We start from the raw sequence: 21,098 nt of genomic DNA, 5'->3' as shown, positions 1-21,098 counted from the left end.
ATTTTTAAATGCTTACTTGTGCAACAAAATGTCTTTTAGTCTCATAACAGGTGTATCAGCACATCCATTTTATTTACAGTCAACTCATTCCCTTGAATATACCAAATTAAGTCTTAAGTCTGAAAGCTCGTTTAGTTCATTATATTAATACTATGCAACATCGAATGGACAAATCTGATTGATACTCCCAAAAGGCAAATGCAAGAATTTACAAATGTGCAAGAAGCAAACGAAAGTAGAAACTCAAGCATTCATGTCCCCCCCCCCCCCCCCCTTTTTAAACAAAACAAAAACCTGTTGGAGTAACTTTTACCCACATTAAAAACAAGGTCAAATGTCAAAGAAATCATGTTAAACTTTTTAATGACAGACGTTTTGGCTGATTACAGCACAGCTGTAATAATGATGGCTTAGTTCCATCACGTATCCCAGTAAACAGAGACTGTAAACCAACATGCACAGCATAGCACCTCTTCCAAATGCAATACAGCCTTCATTATTGCCCTTGTGATTTCTTCACTGTGCTAAACATCAAAAGGTCTGTCAAGAAAAAGGGGGCAAGATTCTTACAGGGGATCCAGTACCTTCCACTCACTGTAAGAAACAGAAATATTCAAGGTGGCTTTACTCTACTGCCTTTGTATGAAACTGATCTGTACAGCCGCCCAGTTGTGTTTCTTTGAGTTAGACTCGAGCAGCACCTCGTCCTCTTCTGGTATATCCACCTCTGAATCCTTGGCCTCTCAGGAAACGCCCAGGGACACCAAAAGTCTCCAGATTGCGCTTTCGCTCCTCGGCCCACGTCAGTCTGAAACCATTGATGTACATAAATAGCCATGAGCACATATCTGTACAAAGACCAGCTTTTATATAAGACAAAGAGAGTCAGCTGATTACCTGAGCCCATTATCAGATGAGATGTTGTCAAAGAAAGACTTTGCTTTGTCATAGTAGACCTTTGGTCCAAAACAATCCTCCCCTGAAGTCTGCTGCAACCCCTCCGTTTCCCTTCCCTCAGAATTCCTATCTGAAAACAGAAAAAAAAAAAAGTACTGACAATGGAAGGACAGACTCAGTCCATCTTAAGCCGATTCCCAGGTTTTCAGCCATTGTATTAAAAAAAAAAGTGGTGCATTGGTGGCAACTTCAGCTGATTACCAACCTTTTAGAGTCAGCCTCTCCTGGACCTTCTCCTCAAGCGCCTCCTTAATGAATTGTGCGTTTGAGGAATCAAAATCAAAGTCTGTGTCAAATTTAAGGGTGGGAGATGGAGCATTAGCCACCATCAGCTGGCCTCTTCTGCGGTTCCTGCGCCGTCGAGGTCCTAAGATTATTATTATTTATTTTTTATTAAGTGCACCTCAAGTTTGTTTTGTATACAAGGATGTCCTTTCTGATTTTCAAGTCTACCGGAAACTTGCATGTTTAATACCTTGTCTTTTTCTAGCAGGTGGCCTGGTTTCAGCACTTTGCTGCTGACTGTCCTGAGAAGTGGATCCACTTGGGTCTGATTGCACTGCAAAGACACCCACAACAGCTACACTTAGTTTTAAGTGCATGTAGCTGCCTAGAAAAATACCCCATTATTTTCCCCAAAACATACATACTCCTCCACAGTTAAGCAACCTGTTTCACTTAGGGAAACATCACAGTAGTTTAACAGCATTTCCTTCTCATCGCTGCAGCATTGTGTACTTACTGGTGGCTTCAGTGACCCTTGTGGTTTGAATATTTGTTCCTCTCGTCCCCTTGGGCTGCCTCCTATTCCGCTGCTGCTGTCCTTGTTCTTCTTGTTGCTGCTCCTGCTGCTGGGATGCACTCGCACCTCTCCTCTGCCTAAATGTCTTTACACTGACGGTTTGAACAGCCTTTTCCACCATGGGACCTCTTTGAGCATGTAAGCCTTGAAGTAAAGGCCCTGGGTGAAGGATACAAAGTGTGTAGTATAGAAAGAACCCATTTAAAATTTGTTTTTTTAGTCAATTAACTTGTTAGAAACTTGCTGTCATTGATTTACCAAGGCCGAGAGCTGCAACATACTGCTGATTAAGCAGAGAGCTAGCAGCAACCTGGTTGTAGGCAGGCATCCTTAAGGGGCTGAGTGATCCAACGGTAGATTGGATGCTTGAAGCGCCTGAACTGGAGGTCTGGATGAACCAAATATGTTAATGTTTAAACACACATATACATACTTAGTCTGTTTTTAGAAGGAGGGTGGAACCAGGCAGTTTTTGTACACCTGTATTATTGCAGGATCTTGAGGCAGGCCATGGTGATACCTTGGAGGTTCACCCAGTGCAATATCCTTAATATCACTTCCCCGGAAAGTAATGTACTCATAGACATCATCTTTGGGTGACGTTGGCCTATCTGTTGGCCGTCCCTCAGTTCCAAAACACTTGACTAGTGAAAAGAAAAACGTTGGATAAAGTTAGGAAAGTTCCACCCATATTTCACTTGCCCAGTTTCTTTCTAATTCAGTTAAAAGGACTAGATGTTACAGTCCCTGATAATGCATTGCTTTAGATGGAGAGACTCTTGAGGGATGGCTGTTACGAGGAAAGGAAGCCCAGAAACTTTGCCAGCAGCTAAGATTAAATGACAATAACTAGAAAAGGAGAAAAAATTTAAAAGGCAGGTTTTTGAAACGCTGACAGATTTTCAAGAACACTGCAAGCTAAATAACTCACCTTCTGCTAGAACTACTGTGCTGTTCGCTGCATCAATAGTATACAAAATCCCTTCATAACGATTTTGGGCTTTTGAGAGGAGTGATACTTTACAGCCAATGTATGGCTTCGAAGCCATGACTCGAGAATATCCGGGGCCGTTGCTATAAACTTCTATAAAGACTCATCACACGGCACATTTCGAGTCCTAGAAAAACCGGAAACAATTTATAGGCGTACACAGCTGACTTGATTGAAGCACCTGGCAATCATTGATGGCAATAAAATGAATGCCAATCACCACGGCTTGATTTAACTCACTTGTGACCCATTCGTTTGAAATTTTGCGTAATCTATGATTTGTTACGAATTCGATCAATAATTATGATTGTGCTTATGGTACAAATTTTTTTCATAAAAACATTTTTTAGATAATTTTTATAAGTTGCAACAAAAATCACAGTCACGGCGTTAAAAGGCTGAGTCCTGTGATGCACAAACAACCGTGCAAACTGGCTGCCTGAGTGCTGATCTCCACTCTCAAAAGTTTACTATCCAGGTAGTTTCACATCACTACTGTCTGTGAGCACTAGGCGGTTACTGCGGGTGTCCTGGAAAAATAGCATCAACGCAGCCATTTTGGATTGTTCAGAGAGTATAATAGTTTAATGCAAACATCTTTGAAATCATGTGATAGCGCATGAGAACTATCTGACAGTTTCCTCGATGTGCTAATGCTCCAGAAGGAACAGCTCCGTGAGCAGTGTCGCTTATTTCCAGCGAAATAGTCCGACTGCGGTGGCACTTTACACTGCAGCTCGCAACCATTTGTTCCAGGTTTTATTTTTGTCGAACAGCCAATCATAAGGCAAGATAAGGTCGCGTCACGGGGGATGCATCCAATCGGCGCATGCGTCTCACGAACGAGCGTAGCTGGGAAAAGATGGCGGCGGGCTCCGATTTGCTGGCTGATGTTTTCTTGAGCACAGAGGTGGACGAAAAAGTAGTTAGTGACCTAGTTGGATCCCTGGAGTCTGAACAAACAGAAACAAGGCGCGATAACACAACCGCTAGGGCCCCGTCTGCAGAAAATCATGGCGGAAACTCAGCTGTAGGTAGTAGTTTAAATGTTCAGGGTAGCAAAATGGGACTTTCACAACAAGAGCTTGCTAAAGCAGGTAAGATAGCTGCGCACTCCGGTTAGCTAACATTAGCTAATTTTGGTCACGTTACTCAGCTGGTTATAGCTTATTTGGCTTCACTTGTCTGTGTCCCAAAACTAAAGCGAATCGGAGAGTTGCTCGACACTCCCCTTGTTTTCATGTGTTTCCGCTGCTGCAGGGACAGGAGCGCAAGGAGGTGTCAGTAACAGTACGGGGTCCCTGGGTTCAAGCATGGATGGGGCAGCAGGGATCACATCGACGGCAGGACCGAGTGTGACAGTCACTCAGAGTCAGTCCAAGTCGGACGCAGCCAGCGGAGTTGTTACGGTTACACTAGATGCAACAGCTGGCGCTGGCAAACCTGGAGCGACCGATGCGCAAACTCTGAATGGAAGTACCGTGGTGATGAACTGTCAAATAACCGCAGGCGGACCCGCTGACAGCAACAACTCGCAGCCCGGTGCTGTCACACTCCTCAACAACGGACCTGTTTCTGTAAGCAAACCGAGCGCAGCAGGTCTGCCTGGAACACCTAGTACTATTATCCGAGCTACTTTGAACGCGCAAAATGTTGTGACTTCGTCTGTTATCTCGTCTCAGCCTTCTGTGAAAACTGTTCCCACAGTCACACTGGTGAGGCCACCTATGCAAACCTCCATGAACCCTTCACCAAGTACAGGCAGTCCAACCACAGTTTTAACGTCACCGTCTGTCAGTGTTACCAGCACAACTGGCTCTCCTGCTAGCAAAACTGACTGCCCGAAAGTTATATTGCCTACTGGTGCCCACGTCGTGGCTTCAGTTGTTGCTACAGGGACGACAGCGACAGTGAGGAGTCCGACTGTTTTGCAGGGCTTGAGGACTTCAGTACCTTCAACAGTTGCTGCAACTCCTCCCGGTGGAATACGAACTATTGTTCCACAGGTGCTAGCTCCTCGACTCGCTCAGCCTCAACAAAACGCCCCAAATATCCAAAACATTCAGCTGCCTCCAGGTAATTGGGCTGTAAAGTCTGAGAGCATGTGGAAGATTATTATTATTATTATTATTATTATTATTATGAGCTGTAAAGTCTGAGAGCATGTGGAAGATTATTATTATTATTATTATTATTAACTTTAACGGTTTCCCGAGATGCCTTTGCAGGCAATAGATGATTTGAAACACATTGTAGTAGCTTAGTAGCAACTTTAGAGGTGGCAGGGTTCTGTAGCAGATTAAAAGCAGGACTCAGTGGAACTCAGCCAACACATTCTTCATATAGTTTATCAATGTAGCTGTCCATTCCAGTCTATTGATTCTTTTTAGTTTGTCTTGTCTGAGACGATTACATCCTATTATAATAGCACCAGCTGGATAAAATATACAGTATATCTCTCAAGCATTACGTGTGTTTGGATGCATGCTCAATAATGCACGTAAGGAAGTCCCAGAAAGTTGATTTCCTCTATCTGGATGCACTGTTTTCAGTGGGAGAAATATTTCATCACTTATCCAAGTGACTGACTGAAAAAGTCACTTGAATGCATAATGAAACATTTCTCCGACTGATAATGCCACGTTCAAATGAACTGAATCAACTTTCTGGGATGCATGTGTTGAGTATGCAAAGTCTCCAGGTTAGCATTTTTGTCAAAGTTGTGAACTGTTATTTCAGGGTTTTGTAAAAGTGCAGTGATTCTATTTTATGTCCAGTATAGCATAAAATGAAGAATTATTATATTAGAAAATGAATCCAGATCAAATACAGACCTAAAACAAACAACATCATTTTTGACAAATGCATATATTTGCCACTTAGAATGGAAAATCCCCTTTGTGGCCTCTCTGTAAGATATAGTTCTTTGTTGTATGCCACTGTATTAATGGCAGATTTCTTCCAGACAAAGGTATTCCCTCTTTGTAGCCTTGATGAAACACCTCTGGCCATTTATTTGGCCAGTCTTAGAATGCCTGTTATTATTATGTAGTAGAGTCATGTAGTCACCTCTTTGACAGACACTGTTGACATAAGGCTCTGGTGCATAGTATTACACTGCCATACAATAAAAATAAATTGGTGGCAAGAAGGCATGTTATTTTGAGCAGAAACAAGAATGTTTTTAGCTTTTTGCATGGTGGATTGTGACTTGAACTTTTTTTTTATTTATGCTGCCATATAGACCCTGACTGATGTTTTTTCTGGTAATATCAATTTTTAATAAATATAAAATTCCAATAATATTAAATATGGGTATACTGGCATACATATTTAAGCATTTAAGAGTTATGTTGAGACAGGAAAATGGTGGGGTAATTGTTTATTAACTTTACTATTAGTTCTATTCACTTTGAAGACACCGCTCATCCCTGCATCACTGATAGCTCTGCTGTTTTGCAGACAGAGTTTTGTAAAGACTGAAATGGAGCTGTTCTTCTGTATAAACTATTCCTTTATTGCCCCAAGTCTCTCTCTCCTGCATTATACTCCTAAAAAAATAAATGTTTTAATATTGTCACATATATCAGTCAGACTCTGCTAACATGCTTGTGGCTCATTTTGGTTTGACAAGTTGCTGAGTGGCTTAGGACTAAATAGGGCTCACTATTGATGCATACATGCATGCATACATCCTTTTTTTGGTGACTCATTGGGACAGGAAGATAATGACCTTTTAATATTTTAACTCCTTGGATATTTGGCACGTACAGGAATGGTCCTGGTTCGCAGTGAGAGCGGGCAACTGCTGATGATTCCCCAGCAGGCTTTGGCTCAGGTGCAAGCTCAGTCGCAGTCACAAAGCGCCATGACTCCACGACCTCCAGCTCCCACAAGCACTCCACCAGTCCAGATCACATCCCTACAGGTACAGATCTGCTAGATACAGTCAAACGCAGAAAATATGACTCAGTTACCTGTACAGTTCTGTAAACCTTCTGTAACAGTTGGTTCTCAGACTTTTTCTCAGAACCCAAAAAAGGTAATTCCTCCCCATTCGCATTTGATTTATTAGTCGTTAACAGTAAAAGAGTACAATTGAATTTTTACTGAAATAAAGTTCAGTCTGGCAAAACCAGCAAACTCTTGTTTATATTCCCAACATCAATTATATTAATTCAAATTAGTCTCGGTCTTTTATTTATTTTTTTTCTTCTCTGGTCATCCACATCCCGTCTACAGTGACTCATAGACACATTCAATGCTGTCTATACCAGTAACATTAACATATCCTTTTTAAAGCTACATATACATAAATATGTTACTTTTTATCTGGTTTTCACAGACTTATGCTAAACTTATGCTAAACACATAACCTGGTTGGAAGCAGGCCGTGCTCAGGGTTTTTAATTTAAAGTCACCTGTAAATTGTCACATTTTCACTGAATTTTCACTAAAGTGATTTTCAGTCCCCTTATTAGGCTTTGGGACAGTACCATTTAATGTTTAAATGTGTCTAGTTGAAAGTTTCAGAGCTCTAACATGCGGCCGTCGTTTTAGAACTAAGCAGGACTGAGAGTGCACTCGGCATTAAAATAATTAAGTCAAATAGAAATGTTTATTTTACACCTCAGTGCGCTAAATCCCGAGATTAATAATTTTCTGCTGCATTAATTTCCTATCTTACTTGTAATGGGGTTGCATTTTCCTTTCTTTTATATTGCATGTTAAATTTTTATGTTCTTTATAGATTTTTATCACCGTTTTATCGTCATCTGATCGAAGTAGGTGGCACTCGTGATGCATAAAATGCCCCTTTTTTGTGAGTGTCCACAGAGCCTGAGGCAGAAAGCCTGCATTAACACTGGAAGTAGATAACCACTGAAGTCATACCCATTCACTTGTAGCAGGGGTTTTAGTTTTTGACATGCCAGCTAGTGCAGAGAAAGCTGTGCTGAACTTCTTTCACATTACACCTCTCTTGTAACTTGAAAGTAAGAGTAAACTTAATCACTATTTTACTTTCTGTTTGTAATTAAGTTTTGGTTACTGCTTCAACACAAATACTGTGTCTCTGCTTGGTAAACATTTACAAAACAAGTATTTCTGATTTAATTTTCATTCCACAGATTGACTGTTGCATCCAACTTAAAAACATATACTATATACTACTACTAATATGTAATTTTTGAATATTTTCTGATGTTTTTGTTTGTTTTGTTTTTGCTTTTTTATTAAGCAATATAGCAGGTATCTAAAAAAAAAACTCCTGCTGCTCCACTGTCTGCCAAAAGCGTAACTTCTTCTTTTATACGTCCTGCAGGCACCAGGTGCACCACTGCTGGCTCGTCCTGTTACTCCCACCACCATTATTAAACAGTGTTCCACAGTTCAGACCACTGTGACAGCTACCACCGCACTACAGAGGCCTCCTGTTCTGCAGGTAAACTCTCACTATATTTAAGTCAAATGATTCATTTCCATAACCCCAAGTGTAACCCATAGACTCAGTTTGCATTTTCAACCTATGCTCTTGCGGTTTTCCTGGGGAAGCTCTGTTTTTTCACTATCCCTAATGGGTTAAGTCAAACATCCTGGCCTGGTTTGAACCCAGGCATTGCATACTCTTGTCCAGAGCGAAGTTGTGTAAAACATTATCAAAATAGGAATACAATCACCTGTAAATCAAATGATCAAATTTCAAAAAGTTTTTTTTAGAAAAATGTATAGATTTGAGACCCTAAGATAGACTAAAACTAAGGGAAAGAGTATCTTAAAAAGTTGTCTTAAATTGCCTCTGTGGATGCACATATGAACTGTTTTCACTGACAGTAGTTTTTAAAGCTTTTCCAAGCTCATGCTCATGTGATTTTTCACTACAGAATCATCTGTTTTTAATGTAGGTCTGCCTAACAGCCCAAACATAACATCTATTCAGTGCTGGATTTTGGCCTTATTCCTTGTGTGCAGAAATTTCTCCAAATTCTCTGAACCTTGAATGGTTTCATGTAATTTTGGTCATAAACTCCTGTGTAGTTTTTGAATCATTCCTAATTTGTTTTTAACAGTTCCTACATATAGCCATACCCAGGTATATTTTCAATAATCTTTAACATTAAGAATAATTTAAAGGTATTTTTTTAGGAAAAAAGAAACAATTCTCATTGTCATTGTTTCTCATACCCCCTTGTGACCTGGATTAAAACCACTACTCGCTCATCTTCCACATCTGGACAAGTGGTCCTCACTATGATCTCGGTAACATCCTGTTTCCATTAATCTCACACAGTTGACCCAAATTAGTCTAACTCATGCTGCTACTTACATGACATTTGCTTCAGTTAGAATTGCCAGCGGTGTGTCTGAAGTGTCTGCAGAGTGTTGTTGTACTTCGAAATGAATTACACTTCATAATTTTTCCATTTGTCAGGGAATGTGTGCCTGTTACTGTACACCTTCTGCTGAGAACAGCTGTGCAGAAGGTTCTTGGTATATGAGAATATTAAAGTAAGACTCTTATTACTGTTGCTCAAGTAAAAGCTGAATGTATCCTCCATGAACTCGTTAGGACTGATTTCCTACTGTGAGATGTTTTTTAAAAAAACAAGCACAGAATCTGTTTCATAGATTATATGGTCAATTTTTCTGCCAAACTGCCTAACTGTGGTGTGAAAGGATGGGATTTTGCAACAAGGTCAACACAGTTGTTTTCAATTCCTCTCTGGCTGGCTTGTTTGCTCACTTTTAAAAACATTGCTGCTTCTATTCATCTTTTATGTCCTTGTTGCCATTGAAATTCCTTAAATATGTTTTTGCTAAACCTTGTTAGGTTTTTTTTCCAGATCATGGTTTTAAAGTAAGCTCTAAAGCGTTTGTGTATATAAAAAGTAAAATTCATAGAACAGCAGTGTTATGTGAAAAAAAGGAAATGCACTGTTCAACAGGCCTGCTCGTGTTAAAGCTGTTTCTGACCTCATCATTTTTCTTGCATCTAATTTCAAGTGCATATTCACTGACACATACAGAACACCATCATGCTGGGAGGAGTTGCTACCACCGCAGGACAGCCGCTAGGAACCGCCACCACGGTGCAGCCCGGATCTGCCTCCACAGCAGTAGCACAGAGGGTGGGGCCTGTTGGAGCTACTGCGACCCCTGTCACTCCGACACCCGTCACAGCTGTAAGAGAGAATTGCTAACCATGATTGATGAACAGCAAAAAAATACCTTTTATCCCCTCCACCCCACTTAATGTTTTTTTTGCATGTATTATGTAAATATTTGAGAGAAAATATTTGTGTGTGTGCTTGCAGGAGACGCTGGAGAATGTGAAAAAATGTAGAAATTTTCTGTCGACACTGATCAAGCTGGCATCCAGCGGGAAACAGTCGTCTGAGACCACAGCCAATGTTAAGGAGCTCGTCAAGAACCTACTGGTACTTATCTCTCCCTCTTACCTTCTCTGGGTTGACACTTAATCTTTCTCCTGGTGAAATTCCTTCAAAGTTTACTTATGTATGATGTATTCTTATCCATCACGTTTTTGTTTTTTTTCCCTTGTAACAGGAAGCAAAGATAGAGCCGGAAGATTTTACCAGTAGGTTATACCAGGAGCTCAACTCATCACCGCAGCCATACCTTGTACCTTTTCTCAAGGTGAGATTAGTGACACACCTGCAGACAAAACCAAAGTTATTACATTGTTCTGTAACTTTAGGACTTACATTTGAACACTGTATTACTCACAAACTTAAAAGCCATCAAGACTCTTGCCATTGATTAGAGAATTTTCTCACATCATTGCACATCTTGTCCATTGGGTATGTTTAGGATCTGCCAGATTTTCACTAATGGTTCTGAGGCATGCTTAGGATCACTGCAGCATTTTTTGCTTAAATTGATTAATATTTCATGGAAACCTTATTTCTAGCCTCAAAGCAGAATATTTTCACCCTTAACAGTTTACTCAGTGTTGTCAATTGTTATTATGTGATTTTGGGCCAAAAGCTGATAATGTAGATGCTCCACAATATAAAGGTAAGCTCCTTTGTGGTCACATGGGACTTTAATTTGCATTCCTGCCAAACAAATGCAACTTTATCTGAAGGTTGTGTTGGTCTTTACCTTAACCAATTTTTTAACAGCATTTTGGAAAGTAAAATTTGCAAGCCATCTTTTACCTGTTTTGTAGGCAGCAGTTAACGCTAATCCTAAAATTCACTGCATCAAAACGAAGCCAGTGGTTGGTGACTTCTACTGCTAGGTGTGCTTTCGCACACATGTACCCACTCCATGACAGAGATTAGAGTGCAGGTGAGCGGAGGATTTGCAGCCTTAATCAGGACCAGGCCAAAAGCTATAGCAATTTGTCACACATGGACTTAAATGCTACTGGAAAAACTAGAGGAAATATCTGCTCTGCTGGCTGACATGGTGATGTAGTAGCCAGACAGGTAGCTTTAAAAATCTAGAAAGGATGGGGCAAGTTTATTCTCTCTGCATTTCTCTTTCATAATCAAATCAATAAAGCTATTTCATAATATTTAAAAATCTCTAAAGCATGTTGTTTCATATAGCTTCTGCAATAGTTTCTTGTTGAAAAGTCAAAGAACAGAAATGAAAAGGAAAAAAAACTTTTCTGAACTCCACTTACATAATGAACTTCACTTACATCATAAACTAAATTCTATGCACTGCAGTTTCTTTAGAGTACTATGTGATATGTAGAAATGATAGAAATTGAAACATTTATCACTAAGAGCTGCTTCTGTTAGATTTCTTTCTATTATATTTTTTACTTATCCAGGTAAAAGCCTCTCTTTCTAAAGAGTGCTCTGGCCAAGACCCCAGCACAATAACCACAACTAACTGACTCATTCACATTATGAACTGAATACATACACACTTCATTCATTCTGACTGTAGAGAAGTCTTCCAGCGCTGCGCCAGATGACCCCAGATTCAGAGGCCTTCATCCAACAAAGCCTGCTGCCTCAGCTGAGCCCTCAGCCTGCAGCGGCAGCCTCCACAGCACTCACTGCTGTGGTGCTGCGACCTCCTCTCTCCACCACCATCACTACAACCACCAGCCCTGCCACAACTAAAACCACAGTTATCAGCCTTACACAGACGCCTCACAGTAAACCGGGACTGGTAACATTTTTTTTGCTATTACCTGTATCGGAATATATTGATGAACATGTATGAACAAGTGGAAGCTTCTGAATATATGCCTGTCTCTACTTCTTTCATTTGTGTGCTTTCTTTTAGGTTTCTCATTCTTAGTCTTTTTCTGAATGTGCACAGATAGTACCCCAGCAACAGGGGACCATTGTGAGGCCACCAGTGACGCTGGCTCAGTCTGCTGTGGTAACACTGAGAGGACAAACTCACAGTCGCATCATCGTGGGCCAGCCACAGGTTATCAAACAGCTACAAACAAGTGGGTCATATTAACATTTCTTTAATGCTTAAATGATATTTATTACTTGTTTATCAGTGATCAATGTGCAATTGGTTTCAATGTTCAGTCTCAGTGTTGTATTTCATTATTTTGGTACCTCATACGGTTTCAAATGGATATCCATGAAAACATCCCCATGGTCCACTAATGCAACAGCATCATTGCAGCTGTTCTGCTTGAGTTTAGCTTCTGTCTTTAATGCATTTAACACGTCTATGGAAGTGCTACCACCTTGTGGCTACTGTTTGTAATTGCAAGACACAAAATCCAAGAATACAAGAGTCGAGTGTATATTCAAATCCTGCTGCGTGCTCTAATAGTTTTAGGTGCAGCTGCCTTTCATTAGTCTAAATTCACTACAGAAAACTTGTTTTTGCTCCTGTTTATGATTTTTAGTACCAGCAGTGAAGCAGACATTGGCTCCAGCACCCAAAGGAATACAAGCTTTCAGTCAGCCTTCCTTCGGTGCAGCTCAGAAGAACAAGCTGAAGGAAGGAGGAGGCACTTTCAGGTACGAGAGACCAAAAAAAAAACCCCCAAAAAAACCCACCTCACTGTTAAATACCAGTGTCTGTGTATGCGTTCACAGATAATTAAGTATCCATAGAAACTTACGTGACGTCATAACTTTCTATGTGCCAACCATAAGATAAATTGATGCAGTTTATTGCTGTTGTTACTTTTATCTTAAAGTTTACCTGTCATACTGACTTCCAGCACCATATTTTCAGTCTTGGTCTCTACTAGAGTAGCTTTTCACAATTCAGAACAGGATAAGGATAACACCTCTCTTTGTCATCATACAGTGCCAAGTACTCTGTGTGTGTTGTGTTGGGGTTTTTTTTATGTTGTATTTATTCTGTATAAATGTGCTTAAGACACAAAAAGTAAGAAAACTGTCTGTCTCTTCTCCAGGGATGATGACGATATCAACGATGTGGCCTCAATGGCAGGAGTCAACTTGTCAGAAGAGAGTGCCCGTATCTTAGCAACCAACTCTGAGCTTGTTGGCATGGTGACTCGTTCCTGTAAGGACGAGACCTTCCTTTCCACCTCTTTACTCACCCGGATAGTTCTGGACATTGGTGAGAGACGTACACTGTCGAGAAAATGCACAGCATGTTCCTCAGTATGCTGACACCGTCTAAAGCTTTATCCATACTCACTCCTGCTGCGACAGGTAAGAAGTTCAGTGTGAGTGACTTGGGCACAGATGTGATCAACTACATTTCCCATGCCACACAGCAGCGACTGCAAGACATACTGGAAAAGGTGTCACATGTTGCACAGCAGAAGAACTTGACTTTTAAGGTGATAATTGATTGCAATTGTAGAGTAGGGGAGACCCACTCACTACTGTGTTTTAAGATCTCTTGTTTCATTTTCCTGTCTGTCCTCGCTTCATGCCAACTCCAGGAAGATGAACAGTATGAGCAGGCGAGCGATATGCGAACCCAGCTCAAATTCTTTGAGCAGCTGGATCAAATGGAGAAGCAAAGGAAGGAAGAGCAGGAGAGAGAGATCCTCTTGAAAGCTGCCAAGGTAACAGCATTCGAACAAGGACACACGGTATCACTGACAGAAACAATCTTGTATGCATAATTATACAGAGAAGGCAAGTGAGTGCTCTTGGGTCATTGTCATTAATATACATTTTCCCTGCCATCACCAAATGCCAGACATGGAAACTGAGAGAGTGAATGAATAAAACAAGTCATTTAATAAATTCTACATATCCTTTTTGAAATATTAAAATGTCCTCGATATTATTGCAGTCTCGGTCACGGCAAGAAGACCCGGAGCAACTCCGACTGAAACAGAAGGCCAAAGAAGTAAGTATATGCTAAAATAATATCCTGGGTGATTGCTTTCTTTTTGAAGCATTGTGATGAGTTTGCCTGTATGTTGAATGTATGTGTTACTACTTGTATTTCAGATGCAGCAGCAGGAGCTGGCTCAAATCAGGCAGAGAGAAGCCAACCTAACAGCGCTGGCAGCAATCGGCCCAAGGAAAAAGCGGAAAATGGACTCACCGGGTAGGGGTGCCAATGCAGAGGTGAGGTGTGATTAACCCAAAGTAGGAATGTGCTTATTTTGAAGTTTTCTGGATTCACAAAAGCAGTTGATGAAAAATTGAATGTCCTTGCTTTGTTTCACCCTCCAGGGATCAGGGTCGTGTCCCTCTCAGACTGGAGGCTCAGGTGGAACAGGCTCCAGACAGTTTATGCGACAGCGCATCACTAGAGTCAACCTCAGGGACCTGCTTTTCTGTCTGGAGAATGAAAGAGGAACCAGTCACTCACACCTGCTCTATAAAGGCTTCCTCAAATAGCACCCGCATTAAAATGACTAGTTTCACTCAGTGGCATTAAGGAGGCAGAGTGGACCATCAGCTCCGACCCTTCCTGCCGGTACTTCCTTTGATCACCCACTGTTGAATTATGAGGCATCTGTCTGTGGGAGTCATGCTGAAGAGACCTTGGCTTTTAAAAGCCTCTTAAAGAAAAGGACTTTTGTATTTTCAGTGGAGAAATGGAGCAAATATTGGAACTTGGCCCTGAATTCAGTGCGCCTCTCAGCTCTGCTTGCTCTTCACGGAGCAGTTACAACCAACCACACTCGATGAAGATGCACTGCCTCATGCTACACAAAAGAACAATGTCTTTACCAAACCGAACACTTCAGATTTAAAACGTGTGTCAGTGGTGTCTGTGCTGTAGCAGCAAATCTCTTTGAAGTGCTTGGCAGACACTCTTGTTTATTTAAGTCGTTAACAGAGATTTTAATTTATCGTACATTTATACTATATTTTAGCAATGCCTGTGGATCGTTTTACAGAGATTAATCTTAACCGGTCTTATCATCTGCTGAGTTGCCTTCTTAACAGTTTAAGCCATATGGATTAGAATGTGTTGATCAAGGAATTTTATATATCCAACACTTCTCTCCAGATTTGTAGAATGAGAGGATTTTTTGGGGATACAGTTGTTGTTGTTTTGTTTTATTTCTTTTTTATCTTTGTCTTTGATTGGAATCAATGATAATTTATGTGTCATGTATTGTGTGCAGTGTAGAGGTGGTATTAGAGCTCACTGTCATAGGATTTATGATTTATGGCGAGAGTTCTTGCACAAATTTTGAAGTCTTTTTAATTAGGGTCTTGTATTTTCTACAGAGAATTTAAATACTTCATGTGGCTCGTCAGTAATTAAAAGCAACTAGGTAAGATGTACTCATAAGGTATCGTGACTCCACCCTTAAAAAAAAAAAAAATCAAAAGCTTTACCTGACTTAAACCTCTGGAGCGCTCCAGCACTGCTGCGATTTTTACGCCCCAGTCATACAGGCCTAGAGATCGGTTGGCAACCATCTGGTAATCTCCAGTCAGAAGGGGAAAATGTGCATTTTCCAACCAGTTGCAAGTAGTTACTGTAGGTTGCTGGCAACTACTGTGAAATAAATTTCTTATGGTCCATTCAGGCAGCAGTTAGGCTGGTCAGTGACCCTTGGTAACCACTTGTTGCCAGGGAAAAGGATGTATTCTGCCAATGATTGGTGAATGTTTGCTCGAGGTTGTTGCTGTTTCTAATGTGAAGTTGGTTCCCTAGAAGTATATGGTGCTGCACTGAACATCTCCTTGCAGTTGCTAGCAGGTTGCCACCGTCATCTGTAGTTTGTATAGAAGACTTGTCTGAACAACAGAATGTGACTTCTGTTGCACTTGTGCATGTAGAAATGATAAACAAAATGTACTGACGGTGTACGCTGTTATTGGTGGAGCTGCAAAACTTTGACTGCAACTGTTTAGTACTGAGATTTCCTTTCCCATCTCCAGCTGCTAGTAGTGTTAATACATTTCTTCACTGATGTCAGTATAACATTTACGTCAAGAACCGAATCACAGTGAAAATCCTCTCCAAAGAAATTGTTATTCATCACTGTGTGATTGCAGTCATCGGTGTAAACCTTTAGCGGCAGATTTTCTGCAGTGGACGCGAGCTCACGGTCCACATATTTAGAAGAGCAGAGAAAAATGAAAAATTTAAATTCTGAAAACAAAAATGGTGATTTTACTCCTTTTCTTGAAAATTGTCGCAAATAAGTAAGCCAGTTTTTGTTTGTTTTTGTTTTTTATGATGCCTTTATTTAATGTCACCCACAGAACTAAAGACTTACCAAGTAAGACTAGGTTGTTATGATTTTGGAAATGAAATGGCTCTTAATAATTTAACATAGCCAGGTTGGGGGTATTTTTTACTGTAATGTGATTTTTAAAGTCAATTTTAAAATCGATTCTAATATTATTACTGATTTCGGTGATTTAAGTGAATTACATTTTTTTTTCAATAAGTTGAATGTCCACACTTTTTTATTTATGAATGATAGAGGTTATTTTGGGTAAACGTGAAATGCAGAGCAACAACTGCACTTTGACAGATCAGTTTTCTAAAACTAATCAATCAAATGAACATACCTTCTATAAATTGTTTATATTTTTGTGCACATACTAATTTTGGTCTTTATACCTTTAGCATTTTATGACAAGATGTTTATCAGCAAGTTTTATTACTGTATATACTTAAGTTGCTCTTTGTAGATTTACTTGACAATTTTGAATTACGAAAAATTGTCTTATTTTTCTTGTACAATTATGTGACAAAAGGAGACAAAAATATTATGCTTTCTTGCCAATATCTTGTAAAATTTGCACAGCTCCTTGTTTATATGTAAATAGGTGGATTTTCAAACAAAAAGGTTTTTAATTGCTATTTTATAATGGATTGAGAGAAAAAGTTCTCTAAATAAAACATAAACAACTATTTCTGTCTTAATGGTCTTAATTTCTGACAGGTTCACAATGTAAAGTATTAGAAGTAAAAGACTAAAATACACAAGTGATATAAATGCAAGGAAATATTCTGTTAGTTAGTTGTGAACACAGCTAACTGTACCAATAACAAAAGATACTCTATATGGATATTGTACTCTTGGAATTTAGACATTTTCAGTCCCATTACCAAAGATGCATAAAATCAAGCCCCTATCCAAATTTGAAAACATTAGCAACCCTCTGCTGATTCAAGACTGCAGACTTCCAAATCTTCTCTGGCATTAACATCAGCACAAACAATAGTGCTGGGAGCTTCGTGGCATGAGTTTCCGTGGTCAAATACTAATGAAGTTAGAAGGTGGACTGTTTCATGGTCTGATTGTAATTCATAATATTGATTTGACAAACTACATTATGTCTTGTCCAATCATAACATCTGAATTTTCCATCTCTTCTGGGTGTGAAAGTGTTCTACAGCTCATAGTAAACAGCTTTCAAACTATTCAGATACATCAAAGAAATAGATTTTATAATTTTTAATATGAAATTATAAAATACGTGCTCAACTCAAGGATCTTTTATATTTCTAAAATGATTCCTCACAGTGCCTTTTGTTCATGCTTTTCAATAGATAGGAAAATGTCCTCTCAGAAAAAGACAAATGTGATGTAAAAGGATAACATGCCTTTAGTGGTTTCTCTCTTTCCACATTAAAAAAATTCTAATTTTCTGCACCCATTAGGCACAAGAATGACGAGTCCTGGTCCACAAAATCACATAAATAGAAGCCTGTTACAGTAGAACACTAAGAATTAATTTCCCCTCCAACCTTGAAATGTTATCAAAAGATGTTTTGCTCATAATACAACTTCAACTTTTAATCTCCCAACCTTCTTTAAAGAACTGCAGCAAAGGTAATGCCAGTCTTTAGATTAAGTTAAGACCAGAAGTCATGAAGAGGTTTAGTGATCCATCATATCCCAGTTTGCCACTGTAATGTTATTTTTCAGTCAAAAATTTCTATTCATTCACCACAACAGAAAAACTAAAGCACAGAGTTATGTTACATCATGCAAACTTGTGATACAGTACGGTTTACACAGCTTTGGCACTTGAAGTTACATGCTACACTATTTCACTGTGATGTACCTTCAAATAAAAAAAGCTTCAACATTTTTGACTCCTTTTTTATTTCACATAAATAGAGATGCGAAAAAAAGGAAAATGTCTTCTTTCTTTTTTTTAAATGTTGCTTGGTTGCAGCCATCTTCTATTTACAGTCTACAGTCCTGAAGCTGTCCTTGTGTATTGAGGACCTAGAGCAGATGTGGGGAATAATTTTTCCCAAGTGGCCACATGGAAAACTGGTATTGTTGTGGAGGTCCATACCATTTAGCTCATAAAGAGATAAAATGAATACTAAGTGGAGTTCATCTTACTTAAGTAGCCCCTTGGGAAAAGTAAAAATAATATTATGCAATAGTCAATTTATTTACAAACATTACTTTATTAATGTCTAAACAAATATATTATCTAAAAATTTCTTTATAAAAATAATTCATTATTTGATATTTTAACAAAAACAATAATAATTTCCAAACTGAACTGTTTATCAATAAAAATGACATATAGAAATAACATGAAACATTTAATAAAAACCATTTTTAAAGAATAAATAAAGAGCTAAATAAGAAATTACACTAATCAAAATCTATTTTATAAAAGAAAAGAAAATAGATTCACAAGCTGATTTACATTTTTCTCCCCTTAAAATTCTGTTTACCTCTCTCTTTCATACATCCATTTCCTCACTTTATGAGACTTTATTAAGCCAGGGCACCGTTTCTTTTCTTACTTTAATGCCTCAGCTTTCCTTGCCTTTTTCTTTTTAACAAGTAGCAGTGAAGAGAGCAGATACAAGCTGTAGCCGAGGTGCAGAGCAGAGCTCCACAGGAGGGCACTGGTGCACCACATTAGAACTGAGATCTCTGACAGCTGCAGAATCTGAGAATTTGTTTGATCTCTAATTAAATATATATCTTTTATCACCACATGTTACTTAAAAAATAAATAAATGAAAGAGACTCTTACCCATCAAAACAGGAAGTTGGGAATGTGTCTTACTGTGTAACATTGGTCTGTAAGGATAACAGCTGTATTATCATTGTATACAAGCACTGACTTCATAACTTTAGCTGTTTAGAAGATCTAAGGATATTTATACACAAAAACACACACACATACACACACACTCGCACACAGATGGACATTTCCGTAGAAGGATCATACCAAAGCACTTCCCCGTATTCCTTCAGATTTGGTGGATTTGAGGCTTACAGAGTTGTTTGTTCTGTTCCCTCTGCAGACAAGGTATCTCATGCCTGTAGGTGCCCAAACCATTGTCTTTGTTGTATTGATATCCAGGCATAGGCAGACTTCTAAGTCTTCTCCAATATGAGTTGTCAGGCTATATTTGCTTATGTTACTCTGGGACACCAAACTCAATTCCACTGCCTTGTTTGATTTTGCATAATGAGAGGCTGCTGGCTGCTCACAGGATAATGTCTTTGACTGACAGTTATGAAGATGAGCGAATATATTTCACATATTTTGATATATTCTAGAAGTGCAGTATACATACTTAAAAATGTGGTGAGCAAGGCTCCTTTGATCCCCAGTAGCACTTGCTTGCATATGGTTTAAATATAGTGGACACCTGTCCGAGGTGATTATGCATGACTTTGATTCACATGTACTTTGAAACTTCATCAAGAATGAGCACGTGTGCGTTTCATTGTTAATGACAGCATGCTAACATACTCATACTGTAATGATGTATTAACATACTAATGTTTAACAGGGTGCCACCTCGCTAATATTTGCTACTTAGCACTTAAAGTAAGGTATAGCCAAGGATGATGGGGGTGACACCAGTTTAGTTTGTAATCAGCTGCAAAGGAATCAGGAATCAGCTACAGAGCAAGTTAAGATTTTGACCTGTTGATGACACGTGGCAAAAAGTCATAAAAGTGCTCAATTTAGGTAACTCTAGCAGGGGCATTAAATTGTGCCTCAAATGTCTCCCTTTTCGTAGTTGGTGAGACAATTTACTTAAAACCACTGATGTGAGCTTTATCGTGAAAGAGGGAATGAGAAAAATATGAGGAAAATCTTCGGGGGACAATCGGTTCCAAATTTCATGGGAACCTTTGCAGTGAGCGTTGGACATTTTATTTGTGGCCAAAACAGCGGACAGGCAGACAGACTCAGTGCTGACATTGCCATTCCTCGAGTCAGACGCTGCGGCTAAACAGCTTCTGTTAAATAAACGGTTTCTTAACATGTATCGTGTTTCTTCAACAAACCTGGAAAATAAATTAAAAGCCACAATGCTGTGAAAAAGTATTTCCCCCTCTTCCTGCTTTTTTTTCTACATGTCTGCCCCACTACCACCACGTGTGATGGTATGATGTTCTTTTTATAAAATGGTGTGTTAGTTTTATGCCACATGTAACGGGACTCAAACATTCCAGAAATTTCAACTTTTGTCTCGTCAGTCCACGGCATACAAGTTATGTGATGTTTTTTGGCTACTTTTCCACAGACACTGGGGCAGTCTCTTTCTTATTGTTAAATTATGAACACTGAATTTTAACTGAAACAAGTTAGACCTTTAGATGCTATTCTGGGTTTTTGTGACCTCCTGGACGAGTCATTGATGCTGCTCTTGTAGTAATTTTGGTAGGCCGTCCACTCCTGGGAAGGTTCACAACTGCTGCTAGTTTACTCCATTTGTGGATAATGGCTTTCACTGTGGTTCGCTGCAGTCCCAAAGGCTTAAAAATGGCTTTGTAGATAGACAGATGTCAGTGACTATTGTTCCTCCTCTGATCTTGAGATTGTGGTATGATGTGTTGCGCTGCACCCCCTCCTCTGTCAGGTTCTATTTAGATCAGGGGTCTCGAACTCCAGGCCTCGAGGGCCGGTGTCCTGCAGATTTTAGATCTCACCCTGGGTCAACACACCTGAATCAAATAATTAGTTCATTACCAGG

General features: G+C 39.5%; 2 protein-coding genes across 2 annotated transcripts; one reads left to right on the top strand and one right to left on the bottom strand.

Annotated features, from left to right (window-relative positions):
• Positions 1–590: 590 nt before the first annotated feature.
• lsm14b (LSM family member 14B) lies at positions 591–2,808 on the bottom strand. The gene is made up of 8 exons (XM_065469662.1): positions 2,691–2,808; positions 2,240–2,403; positions 2,018–2,147; positions 1,700–1,903; positions 1,433–1,516; positions 1,163–1,324; positions 898–1,027; positions 591–808 (listed from the first exon to the last, which is right to left on the bottom strand). Exons 1-8 carry the CDS (start codon positions 2,806–2,808, stop codon positions 685–687), a joined length of 1,116 nt encoding a protein of 371 aa, XP_065325734.1. The 3' UTR covers positions 591–684.
• Positions 2,809–3,611: 803 nt separating this feature from the next.
• On the top strand, positions 3,612–16,997 carry LOC134618702 (transcription initiation factor TFIID subunit 4-like). Its single transcript, XM_063464219.1, has 16 exons — positions 3,612–3,847; positions 4,011–4,826; positions 6,524–6,678; positions 8,074–8,193; positions 9,776–9,931; positions 10,064–10,186; positions 10,317–10,406; positions 11,676–11,903; positions 12,057–12,192; positions 12,610–12,724; positions 13,129–13,298; positions 13,394–13,524; positions 13,630–13,755; positions 13,989–14,045; positions 14,150–14,269; positions 14,378–16,997. Exons 1-16 carry the CDS (start codon positions 3,613–3,615, stop codon positions 14,543–14,545), a joined length of 2,946 nt encoding a protein of 981 aa, XP_063320289.1. The 5' UTR covers position 3,612; the 3' UTR covers positions 14,546–16,997.
• Positions 16,998–21,098: the final 4,101 nt, after the last annotated feature.

Source organism: Pelmatolapia mariae, linkage group LG20 (genome assembly GCF_036321145.2).
Source record: "Pelmatolapia mariae isolate MD_Pm_ZW linkage group LG20, Pm_UMD_F_2, whole genome shotgun sequence".
NCBI lineage: Eukaryota > Metazoa > Chordata > Actinopteri > Cichliformes > Cichlidae > Pelmatolapia > Pelmatolapia mariae.
This window is presented reverse-complemented; position numbering and strand designations above follow the sequence as displayed.